General features: G+C 50.0%; 1 protein-coding gene and 1 long non-coding RNA gene across 6 annotated transcripts in view; one reads left to right on the forward strand and one right to left on the reverse strand.

Moving 5' to 3' along the window:
- The window catches only part of DYNC2I1 (dynein 2 intermediate chain 1), a 70,395-nt gene that overhangs the window by 40,212 nt on the left and 17,695 nt on the right, over nt 1-12,488 (forward strand). For all 5 annotated transcript variants that reach the window (XM_081795115.1, XM_078436913.2, XM_078436914.2 and 2 more), the window contains 6 exons: nt 5-167; nt 5,259-5,372; nt 5,468-5,529; nt 5,971-6,022; nt 9,078-9,138; nt 12,293-12,392. In XM_081795115.1, coding sequence (XP_081651241.1) covers nt 5-167; nt 5,259-5,372; nt 5,468-5,529; nt 5,971-6,022; nt 9,078-9,138; nt 12,293-12,392 — 552 coding nt within the window. The remainder of the gene's footprint in view (nt 1-4; nt 168-5,258; nt 5,373-5,467; nt 5,530-5,970; nt 6,023-9,077; nt 9,139-12,292; nt 12,393-12,488) is intronic.
- Nucleotides 5,799-6,941, reverse strand: LOC132679733 (uncharacterized). The gene is made up of 2 exons (XR_009610311.3): nt 6,127-6,941; nt 5,799-6,026 (listed from the first exon to the last, which is right to left on the reverse strand). It is a non-coding gene; the product is annotated as an uncharacterized LOC132679733 (long non-coding RNA).

The following is a 12,488-nucleotide window of genomic DNA, read 5'->3' on the forward strand; positions in this document are numbered from 1 at the left end:
CCAGGTCACGTGTTGCTGCTTTAGCCCTCTTAAAGCCTTTTTACTGTTTGCCGGAACAGTGCACGGCTCAGTCCTCGTGTGGGACCTACGAGAAGACTCCAGAATACATCACTATGTGAAGCTGGGTGACTGCTTCTGGACGTTCAGGACAGCAACGTTTTCTACTGGTCAGTGACACCCACCTGCCTGTCCGGTGTCTTCTAGAAAAGCCGTGACAGATTTTAGGAACATCTGTAGTTTATTTGAATTTATTCATTCAGATTGCCCCAGGGGGTGGGGTCTGACCTATAAGCAAAAGAGGCATTTGGCAAATAGTAAAAACAAAAATCCACCTAGGCCCTGCTTAGCTGGTGGCCAACAAGATTGGAATGCTCTTTCATGTTAATTTCTGGATTCCAGTTCTCAATGAAATAACTTTTAGTTTTAAATTAGCTTAAGGCATGTTGGTGTGTGTGTGTTCCATGGCTTAGTTAACCCCCCTAATGCTTGAAGTACATGGCAAGTTATTCCCTTCTTGGGGGATGAAAGAATCCTGAACATCTGCAGCTGCCAAGATCTTTAGATTAACAGGAATCCTTCCTGCCATGCCATTGCAGCCACAGCCAACCACCCCAGCCAACCACCACAACCGCCCACCACAACAGCCAGCCATCACAACCACCACCACAACCGCCCACCACAACAGCCAGCCATCACAACCACCACCACAACCGCCCACCACAACCGGTCACCACAACCACCACCACAACAAGCTTCCACAACCACCCACAGCAACCAACTACCACAACCAACCACCATGGCCAGCCATCACAACCACCACCACAACCGCCCACCACAACAACCAACTACCACCACCAGCCATCACAGCCACCACGACCAACTACCATAACCACTCACCACAACCACCCACCACAACAACCAACTACCACAACCACCCGTCACAACCAACCACCTCAACCATCATAACAACCACCCACCACCACAACCAACTACCACAACCAACCACCACCACAATCAACTACCATAACTACTCACCCCAACCACCCACAGCAACCAACTACCACAACCAACCACCACAACCGCCCACCACAACCACCACAACCAACCATCACAACCAACCACCTCAACCATAACAGACAACCACCACCACAATAAACTACCACAACCACCCACCACAACAACCATCACAACCAACCACCACAACCACCACAGCTACCCACTACCACAACCAACTACTACAACCACCCACCACCACAACAACCTACCATAACCGCCCACTACAACCACCATAACAGACGACCACAACCACCACAATAAACTACCACAACCACCCACCACAACCATCCATTACAACAAACTACTACAACCACCCACCACAGCCACCACCACAACCAACTACCACAACCACCCGCCACAACCACACACAACTACCACAACCACCCACAATAACCAAGTGCCACAACCAACCAGCACAGCAACCAATCACCACAACCACCACCATACTTGACCACCATAACCACCAAGCCTTGGTAGACACTCTGTGTTCTGGGGCTTCCTCAGTAGCCCCGGTGTTTTGCAGACATTGATTGCTTAATGCCTGTCTTGGCTTGCTTCCCCTCTGCTCAGGGGGAGCAGAAGCTTGTCCCCGGTCACACTAACTGCATGGCAGGGCCTGCGCTCAGACCCCATTGTCTTCAGTGTGTCTTTCTTTCTGTTCCTGCCCTGTACTCCACCTGCACTTGGTTTCCCATCTCCCCTTTCCCACCAGCCACTAATCAGTTTTCTGTCTCCATAGTTCTACTTTTTCCGGATGTCGAATAAATGGAACCATGCGAATGCAGATCCTTGAGTCTGGCTTCTTTCACTTAGCATCCTGCATGTATGGGTCGTGGTGCTGCTCTGTACACCAGCAGCTCACTCCTCCACTGCGTGTACCATGTTGTTGACTCGCCCACCGGGTGATGAGCATTTGGTTAATTCCAGTTGTTGGCGACTGTGAATAGAGCGTGCATCAAGGGGCCTGTACCACGCTGCTTGGACCATTTTGCAGTCCCAGCAAACTGTGAGCTCCAGGTGCCCACCGTGCTACCAGGTTTTTAGCCATTCAGATGGGTGTGTAGTTGTGTCTCATTGTGGTTTTAAAGTGCGTTTCCTGATGATATATGACAAATGGAGACTTTTCGTAGTCTTTTCTGCCACGGTGTGTCTTCTTCAGGGACGTGTCCTTTCAGGTGTTTTGTACATTTTTAACAGTGATTTGTTGCCTTCTTATTGTTGAGTTTTAAGAGTGTTTGTTTGTTTGTTTTTGGTTTTTTGGTTTTTTGGTTTTGTTTGGTTTGGGGTTTTTTTGGGGTAACGGTCCTTTATCAGGGGTGTCTTTGCTGGTATTTTTCCCAGGCTGTGGCTCGTCTTCTCATTTCTTACCAAGTGACCTTTAAACTTTCTGTTCCCAGTCTCCCTCCATGAGAGTTTAATACGACACATGCTGCATATCTGTTTACACAGTATACGCATAACTGTGTTTTATACCATTTACTGGTTATTTTACCAGTAAAAGATGGGTTTATTCGGGAATGGCAGAGAGTTGCAGTCTAGGACAAGCATGCTACGGCAGAACCATGGGCAAGTCCAACAGACGAGAGGCACGTTATTTTATGGAGAAGGAGGAAGTTGGGAGGGTCGTTTTGAAGGGAAGCCTGTTGGAGGAAAGCAGGGGTTCAGGGCGATGAGGGGTCTCACTGGCTGAGCTGTAGGAGTGGTGGGTTTCCTGTAGGAGCCACAGTGCACACTTTCCCCTGGTGGGGCCCGTGCCTGGTGGTTCTGTCTGTGGAGGGTTCTGATATTGGGTCTGTAACCAGTGGTTGTTCTGTGATTGACACTGAGTGGTGGGCTCCCCCTTCCAGCCTCCCCTCCTGGCCTCCCCAGTCCCTTTAGTCATTTTCATAATGCATGCAAAATGTTGTTTGGTCCCCCGACAACCAATTTTTGCCTCTTTGGTGGCAATGTTGCTGCTGTTGAGAATGTTTGAGTTATAGGTACCTTATGGGTTTGATGCTGTTACAAAAGTTAGCTTTTAAAAATGTGCATGTTTTTGGGGCACCTGGGTGGCTCAGTCGGTTAAGCGTCTGACTTTGGCTCAGGTCATGATCTCACTGTTTGTGGGGTCGAGCCCCGCATCAGGCGCTGTGCAGACAGCTCAGAGCCTGGAGCCTGTTTCAGATTCTGTGTCTCCCTTCCCCTCCCCTGCTCATGCTCTCTGTCTCAATACTAAATAAACATTTTTTAAAAATGTGTATTTTTTCTAATTGCTCTCAATGTTACTAATTAATATTTGAACTCACCATGTTCTAAACACTGAACTGTATGTTTTTTTAATTTTATTTTAACATCTATTCATCCCTGAGAGTGAGAGAGACAGAACATGAGCAGGGGAGGGGCAGAGAGAGAGGGAGACACAGAATCCGAAGCAGGCTCCAGGCTCTGAGCTATCTGCACAGAGACGACGTGGGGCTCTAACTTACAGATGGTGAGATCATGACCTGACCAAAGTCAGATGCTTAACCGACTGAGCCACCCAGGTGCCCCCTGAACTATAGTTTTTAAACTATATGCAGGCAGGGCACCTGGAGTCTGTGTCTCCCTCTGTCTCTGTCCCTGCCCTCCTCTGTCTCTCTCTCTGTCAAAAATAAAAAAAAGAAACATTAAAAAAAAATTTAGACTATATACGGAGATGTTACTCTATTAAAACACCTCCTTCATTTTCTTTTGCCAGCTAAATATTGTCACTGGAACCAGCCAAGTTTCACTAAGCTTCCAGTGCTGGGAGAACCATGGAGCTTCTGACCCAGGCTGTGCATGCCACCCCCTCGCCCCAGCACGGCCCCTCCCAGTGTCGTCCTCCTGCAGGCCCCTCCAATGTGTGCCTCTGCAGTGTGGCTCCCCAGTACACATCCTACCCAGTGCACAACCCCCTCCCAGTGTGGCCCCCTACTGTACAGCCCCCCAGTATGTGACCCTGCCAGTGTGCTCCTCTCCAGCATTTTCCCCACCCCCAGCTGGCATCTGTTTAGTGGGCAGCCCCCTTCCAGTGTGGTCCCCCTAGTGCACAGCTCCCCCCAGCATGCGGTCCCCCCAGTGCATAGGCCACCCCCTTCCTCAAGCTCCGTGAACTGGAACCTTGTCCGTTCTTCACCAGTTTTTTTTCCAGGGTTCAGCCCCAGCTTCCATCTTATTTCTTGCTATTTTCTTTCTTTTTTTCCTTTTTTTAATATTTATTTTTTAGAGAGAGAGACAGAGACAGAGCATGAGCAGGGGAGGGGCAGAGAGAGAGGGAGACACAGAAGTTGAAGAGGGCTCCAGGCTCTGAGCTGTCAGCATAGAGCCCGACGTGGGACTTGAACTCGTGAACCGCTAGTTCATGACTTGAGCCGAAGTCTGATGCTTAACCGACTGAGCCACCCAGGTGCCCCAATTTCTTGTTATTTTCTATCCATTTCTACACTGGGTTTCTGATTTCAGGTGTTTTTGTTCATTTGCTTGCTTACTTTAAGTACATTTCCAAAAGCTTTTTGAAGCGATGTGCTGCAACATGGACTGTTGAACTCTGGGCTTCTGTTCAGTGCTCGTTTGGGGGTGAGAGAATTTTCATCTGCTCAAATGCTTTGATTTGCACTTGTATTTTCTTCTTACAGCAGTTCTCAGTGGAGTTTGTCTTGATTTTTTTCTTACTCTTGCACATTCGGTAGATGGATATTCTAGGTCAAAGGAACTTCATTCCATTAGTGTGTGAATTGTCCTTTCTTTACTGGGTGGTGCACTCTGGGTGGGGCCGGAGAGTGTCCCTGCTCCCTGTGCTGCTGTGGCTCATCCCTCCTGTGGGGCTTCACTTTCCACTCTGCCCGTCCCTGCGGCTGGGGCGTGGCCCCCCAGGCCCTGCCCGGGCAGTTAGATTTACTCTCTGCGGGCGCTTTTGTCTGGTTTCTGTCTGCCTTTGACTCCCTCTCAGTGTCTTAACCTCACGCCTGCCCTCCGCGCCTGTAGACCCGCAGAAACGCAGCGGCTGGTTGGAATCCGTCCCCCTCTCCCTCCTTACAGGTGTTTTGAGGTCTGTGATGCCTCATGGTAGTGCCAGAAGCAGGGCCCACACATCATCCTACTTGTGGTTTTGTGGCATTGGTGGAGGCTATAACCCCACATAACATCTGTTGTACTTTTGTGACTTACTATTCACATGTGGTCCTGTGTGCTTTAAACCCTAGATGGCCTCCTGACTTCAGTAAACCACCGTGGTCCCGTTCAAGCCGTAGAACCCATCTCCACGTCTGTCTACAAAAAACAGAGTTTTGTGCTTTCCCCCTTTTCTACCCAAGAAGGTGTGTGATCTTTCACCTCCACAAAACCCTTGCATCAAGTTACGAAATGTGGTTTCCTTGTTCACAAGCCATTTCTCTGTTTCTGTTTCCGCTAGAAATGTCAGGTTTGTCGTTCCACGTTGCTTCCCTGGAGGAGAGTGGGGTTCTCAACGTTTGGGTGAGTAGGACGTGCCCAGGACGCATGCAGGGCAGCACCAACTGCGTGCACGGGCTCTCTGAGCCGCTAGTTTACGTGGGAGTCCGGGGGGTGCTACGTGCCTAGTGTCGGACGGCGACACGCCTGTCTAGGACGGGAAAACCGAGGGTCTGGCTTGATTGGCTGGGCGCCTCCGACAGCGGCTCGTGGGGGAGTACGAGGAGAGGCAGGGGACGCGGTCTTGGGGGCCGCGCCGCTGGCCAGTGTGAGTGAGGAGAAGTGAAAACAGGTCAAAGAAAGGGATTCCCGACATTTAAATACCAGTTCTCAAGGCAGCGAGCAGTCTTGTCTGGAGCAGGTCCGTATTCAGCACCGAATGCCGCACGCTGTCTTGGTTGGAGCGGCTCTGTGCTTAGGTTGCACCCTGGCGCCCGGACACTCATTTCCACGCTCTGTTTGCAGGTGGTGGTTGAACTACCGAAGGCAGATCTCGCAGGCTCACTAAGTGACTTAGGTAACTATGAAATACAAAAACTCATTTTAGTCAATGTTTTCTAGAATGAGTGGAGATCAAAGAAAGGTACTGGCAACCACTTTGAAAAATAAGTACTTCGCTACCTGAAAAAGGAACGTTAGCGTTCTGTATCGCATGACCTTGTCGGCCAGCGGATCGGCCCCTCGGTGTGATTAAGCCATAGTGCTTGCAGCTGACGATGTTCTCATTTCTGTCTCCGCCTGTGTCGTTCTTCTCTGTTCTCTGTGCCCCTTCCGTTCACTCAGGAGTCTCAGTCCTTGAGCGCACATTCAGGCCGTCTTCCCTTTGGTTTTGACACGTCAGTCCCCTCGGTACGACTCCCCAGGGGCTCTCAGAGCCCGGCGTGGGTGGAGGGTTCGTCCTGGTGCCTGGGGAGCCGCAGCATTTACTGAGCCAGCCTTGGGCTCGCTGCGCAGGAGAACCGGACGAGAGGCCCCCCAGGAGTCCCAGGCAAGGCTGTACTGGGGCCTGTGCTCCAAAAAGGAGGTGTGTGAACGAAGGGTCCTCAGGCTGGCTCCCCAGGAGGGGCTGGCAAGAACTTCAAAGAAACTTTGGTGGGAAAAGGGTGCTGTCTGAACGGGCGGGCGGGGTTGTGTATGGGGGCTTGTGCACTTACAGGTCATGCTTAGTGCTTCTTCCTACACCTTGTGTCTAATTAGCATGTTAAACCCCACCCCTGGGTGTGGCTTTTAGTATCATAATGAGGGGAGAGTCCTGAAAGGTCATCGCTGGGGTCCATCTTGGCTCAGACTGGTTTGGTCTGGTTCTCACAGCTGAACTTCCTGTTTTTGTGCTGGAGGGTTAGCATGGAGTCTGAACTGGAGCAGACTGGTCAAAAACCGGGCCTTGGGGGCTTGTTTGGAGCTTGTGGCTTCTGGCATCTGGCTTAGTTTCTGGTGGCAAGCAGCACCTGTAAGCAGGAGTCCTGGTCCCTGGTCTGGCTCAGAGGAGTCCTGGTCCCTGGTCTGGCTCACAAGTGGGCTCATCGGTAGCAGTTTGCTGTTTTTGATGCTGTGGCATCTGGTTTTCAGTTCCAGCGAGGCTCGGGGACCGGGGACCAGGGGACAGCGGAGCCTCGTGCTCCTGGACGCTCTCCTCACATCATTATCCCCCCCGCCTGCTTCCCAGTGGCCAGCCCCCTTCACCCTGTCTGTCAGGGGTCTGACCCTCATCTTCTTCCCACTGTCCTGTGTCAGTGCAGCTGGTGCTGCAGGCTTCCTGGTCAGTGTCACAGGCGGCCCTTGGAAGTTACCGCGGGCTCTGGCTTCCTTAAGAACAAGGCAGAATCACTTCACTGATTTCACTGGTAAACGTTTTGAGGCAGAGTAAACGTTTCTCTCAGTGTTTTCTTATAGCAGCCTCTCTGCTTATTACGAAACCATTATACTGAGCCTGTGTGAGACCTTTGGGTGGTTCACAGAGTCTCGGAACGTTAGAGCGGGACAGCTCTAGAGGGGAGGTGGTCCTCCCCTTTTCAGCATGGAGTCACGGTGCGGCCGGACCCCTGGCTGGGCTCACCCAGGCCTCTGCCCTGACCCAAGAGCGCTGCAGCCTGTGGAGCACAGCTTCAGGCTGTCTGTGTTGCTCACTTGTGCTATGACCAGGGCCTTTTTTAGGAATTTTGGAGGGTAGTAAGGATTAGAGAGTCTCCGCCCATAGTTCGTTCATAATCTTTCTGTGGAGACAAAATCGTCTGGAATAAAAATACTTCATGGGAATATGGAAGTCACACCAAAGTTATTGCAGGACAGTGTGTATTTCATTGTTAAATGTTGCTATAGAAAGACTCCCTCTGTCTGTAGGACCCTAACCCAAACCCTGACCACGTTTCAACTTTGCTTTTAGGAAAAGAGGGGATGATCTTCCTGGAAAGGCTCTGGCCATAAATGTCCGTATGCTTGGGGTGGCTCCCAGCTCTTCTGTGTGCATGACAGTAATGGCTGGTTGGAGAACTCAGATCATGGTTAGCACTAAGCCTTTGCCATCTTTCCTTCGTCCGTCGATGAAAGTTCTCTGAACAGGCTCGGTCCTGTCTTGGGTGCCAGGGAAGCAAGGGGACAGGCCACTGGCTCTGCCCCAAGGAGTGTAGTCTCCTGGGGAGGCTGGCATGCAAACCACAGCGGTCGCTGATGTGACTGCTAGATCAGAAGTGCTCCCCAGGGGCCGAGCACCCAGGTCAGGGATGTCTTCCCAGGGGAGGTCACATTTGGGCTGAGACTCTCAGGCCTGGAGTTCTTGTAAGAGGACAGCGTGCTGGAGAAAATGGAGGTCATTTTCAAGTCTGTGACAGCAACATGAACATTCTTGGAACTGTGGCAGAACCCATCATACGTAATTACAGTCGCCCTTTTTGCTGTAAGTTGAACTTATCTGTATAGTTAGGGTTTATACACTCCCTAGGTTCTAGGCAGTACCTTGCCCAGAATTTGGGTTTCAATATGCATCAGGTTTTAGTTACCTCCTTTGCAATAATTACAAAAGAGGGGGAGGATATTGGAAACAGGTGGAGGCAAAGCCAGTGAATGGCTGAGGGGTCCGAGTTGTGGCCATAAGTGCTTTGGGAGTCCGGGGAAGTTCTGGTTCAGGGAAGGGGGTGCGGACACTGAAGAGCGGGTGCCCCTGTGCATCCCGCAGCAGAGAGGTGGCCTTCAGGTGTGCTGTGCATTTGTGCTGGGTGCTCCTGAGGTGCTCCTGAGGAGACCACCAGTGCGCATTTGCAGCTAAGTATTGCTGTTGGGAACTTCAGGGTTTTTTGGTTTTGCTTTTGTTTTGCTTAGTGTCCTGCCATTGTTTTATTCTATCCAATCTAAAAATGTAAAGGCTTCCTGATTGGTTCCACCAGCCCTTTTCTCATAAGGCAGTACAGGAGCCTCGGCTGCATTATAGAGGGAATACTCTTCATGGGCCCACGTTTTGATGTTAACTTCCTAACACAGATATTTAAGCAATGAAAAATGATTCGAGGCAACTGTAATTGGATTTTGGTTTAACTTGTATTAAGAGGTACATTTATTTATGGTTTTCCTATTTTTAGGTTTAATACCTGGAGGGAGGATAAAATTGGTGCACAGCGCCACGATTCAGCTGAGCGACAGGTAAGACCGTGTCACCTTGAGTTAGAACACTGCCTTTGTCTCACGAAAACCTCTTCTGCAGAAGGAAATAACATTAGGGAGTTGCACATAAAGTAAATGCATGGTCAGGTTTGCATTGAAAAATGCAACTTTTCACATAGTATTTTTGCTAAATAGTTTATTTGCTAATTACTTTAATATTAATGAGTCAGTGTAATAAACACAGTTACCAGGTATAGAGCTAACATTTTTTTCTTTGATTACAATAATTTCTATCTTAGGGGAGCCTGGGTGGCTCAGTTGGTTAAGCATTTGAGTCTTGATTTCGGCCCAGGTCACGATCTCACGGTCATGAGATCAAGCCCTGAGTCAGACTGTGCACTGACAGTGCAGAGCCTGCTTGGGATTCCCTTTCCCTTCCTCTCTACCCTTCCTCCAAACTCTCTCTCTCTCTCTCAAAACAAATAATCTTTAAAAAGAATAATAATTTCTATCTTATAAGTCGGTACTATTTGACTATTTTTCATCCAGTTTTAATACAACTCTGAAGTTAAATAGGTAAGTTTCAGGAACCAGAAACACCAATATGAAATTTTTTTTGAGAAATTTTGATTTCTGCTTTTACTGCTATAACTTAATGTGACATAAAAATTCTTATTCAGTAGACAAGTATTATTTGTGGTATTTCTATGTTCCATGTTGATTTGTTTCCCAGGCCTCTTTTTTCTTGTCAATTACTGCAGTTGGAGGCTATCAGCATATGACTTACCCTTGAAAATTTTTTTACATTAGCCTGATTCTTCATCATCAGCCAGACACCTCTGGGTTGTGTTAATAAATTTGTATACACTCTGAGATTGCAGAACGCCTTTAGTTGGTTTGAGTATAGTTATTACAGGGAATCAGTTACATTTGAAAAAGTCCCCTGGTACCTTGTAGAACCAACCCCAGGTTCTTGATTGGTTCTGGGCTTGTCAGGCCCTTGGCCCCTCCCTGAACCTCCTCAGGAGTTGGGGAGGGGTCCGCTGAGATGGGAGGATGACCATGAGCTTGCTAGATCAGAGAGGGAGGGTGTACGGGAGGCCCAGAGGCATGAGCACCAGACACGTTTAGGAAACTGCCGGTAGGTTGCTGCTGGGGGAAATGCGGAGATGGGGACGAGTCCCTGGCCAGGCCTCAGACTGTTTGCTGTGCTGAAGGGTCGAGACTGTTCTCTTGCAGGAGGTAGGGAGCCGGTACGGGATTTTCAGGCAGCGAATAAGTAGCCTGTCCTATTTGTGATCTGGCACGATCGACTTGGCAGCAGTGTGAGATCGGACAGAGGAAGGGAGACTGGAGGTGGGGAGATTGTCAGGAGGCTGTCACAGGGTTGACAACAAAGATGAGAGTGTGAAGCAGGGTGGCCATTGTGCATACTGAAGGGCTGATTTCTGTTAAAGGGGTAGAACTGAAGAAACCTGGTGACTGACAGGTTCAAGGAACTGCCTCTCACCAGGTGTCTGTCTCAGCTGCTGGGTACCACACACCAGATGAAGGAAGGGGGCAGGATCTGGTCACCGCCTAGGGTGGGCTGGGCTCGTGGTGTTTGTGGAGATGACCAGGAGGTAGCCAGCTCCACCGCAGGGATCTCAGTCAGAGGCACGGACTTGGGAGTCCTTGGCTGACAGGTGACATTTGCAGTCCTGGATGTGGGTGTGGGAGACAGTGGCCAGAGTCCTGACTTCTGACTCTGGCGACATGGTAGAAGGAGGGGCCATGGGTCCTTTCCTGTTACAGACACATACGCTGTATAGAGTTAAACTAACAATAAACTAAAGAGAGTTTTTCCAAAGAAGAAGAGGACAGTGCCAGGACAGGAATGGAGCTTGGAGTAAGTGTGCAAGATTTTGTGTGGTGTGGAGGCCAAGGTATCAGGTGAGGCTGTCGTAGGCCTCTTGGCTGTGCGGGGCTCAAGGCTGTGCGGGGCTCAAGCCAGTGATGCATCAGGCTTGCCTGAGGCTGGCAGCTGGAATTGAGAGCCCTGTGCAGGACTCTGGAACTCACGGCCCCTTCGGTGAGAGAGAAACTCAGGAGGCCTCACCCCAGCCCAGGGGAGACCAGGGACCACGGAAGACCTAGAACCCCAAGCTCTGGGCCTGGTCTGGGGTCCCCAACCGAGAAGGCAGCGTCAGAGTCTCAGACCAGTGGCTCAGCATCAAGGCCCTGGGACAGCTGCCTGGTGGGCGGTGTCAGAAGGTGGAGGAGGAGGGACTGTCCCCTGACACTGAGAAGGCACTTTGAGACTAGGAAACAAAGCAGGCGACTCCATCGAGTTTACACAGCATTTTATCCAGGGTAGCTTAACTAAGAGGGAGGATTGAGCCAGGGACAATCCAGAGCTGCACAGCTATTCTCTGCGAGGTTCAGACCTGAGTCCACAGCTTATGTAGAGTGAGGGATGTGCGGAAAGGCATAGTGGTGAGGTCAGGGGGTTCGCATGCATCTCGGAGAGTTTGTACGCACCTAATTGCAAGCTAACCTTTAATTCGATCTCCTGGTGCCATCTGTGCACCAGGAAGGGGAGACCCTATGTCACCTTTAACAAATCTGTGGGTAGCCAAAGCAAGCCTCCCCCAATCCTGGCCTTAGTGGTCATTTCTAAGGTACGTATCTTCATCTCCAAGGGGCCCAGAACATGTCGTCCTGAGAGAGGATGTGCACAAGATGGAGTCAGTGTCGTCAGCACTTCCCCCTGCAGGGGGGATGCTTCCATAAGCTGGGCTTCCGGGGCTCTCAGAGGATGCAGTTCACAGAGAAAAATTAAAAAAACTGTAAGCATGAGAAAAGATCTACCATGGCCTAACAAATAGGGTTAGCACAACAAGAACTTGAGATGATGGTACAATCTAAAAGACATTTCTAGAAAGAAACTATCATCTCTGAAATGTAAGAGTCAGTGAATGGTTTGGTGGATGAGACCGAGCTGAAGAAAGAATCAGCGAACGAGGGACCAGAGCTGGAGAAGTTGTCCAGCACCTAGGGAACATACGAAGAAACGGAGAAAGAGCAGTCAAGAATTGCAGAGGAAGCGTGGGATCACCTGTTCCTCTGCGGGCGCATGGCGAGGACTGGATGCGTTAAGTGGCATCATCCCTGCCACCTCAGTTCATCTGTTCATCTTTCCGTTTCTTTCCAGCCTTTCCCATAAAGGCTATGAGTTCTGGGGGGCCGCACAAACCCTCAGTGTGAAGTTTCTTCCTTCAGATCCTGGTCACTTCATTGTTGGCACAGACATGGTAAGTAATAGTTTAAATCTTAATCTGTAACTCATTCTCCTTTCCTGGCTGCCTGTTAACGTATTGTTTGCTTTGATTGTGATGCTGTTTTAATTG

The sequence above is a fragment of the Panthera onca genome, chromosome A2, assembly GCF_046562875.1.
Source record: "Panthera onca isolate mPanOnc1 chromosome A2, mPanOnc1 haplotype 2, whole genome shotgun sequence".
NCBI classification, from domain to species: domain Eukaryota; kingdom Metazoa; phylum Chordata; class Mammalia; order Carnivora; family Felidae; genus Panthera; species Panthera onca.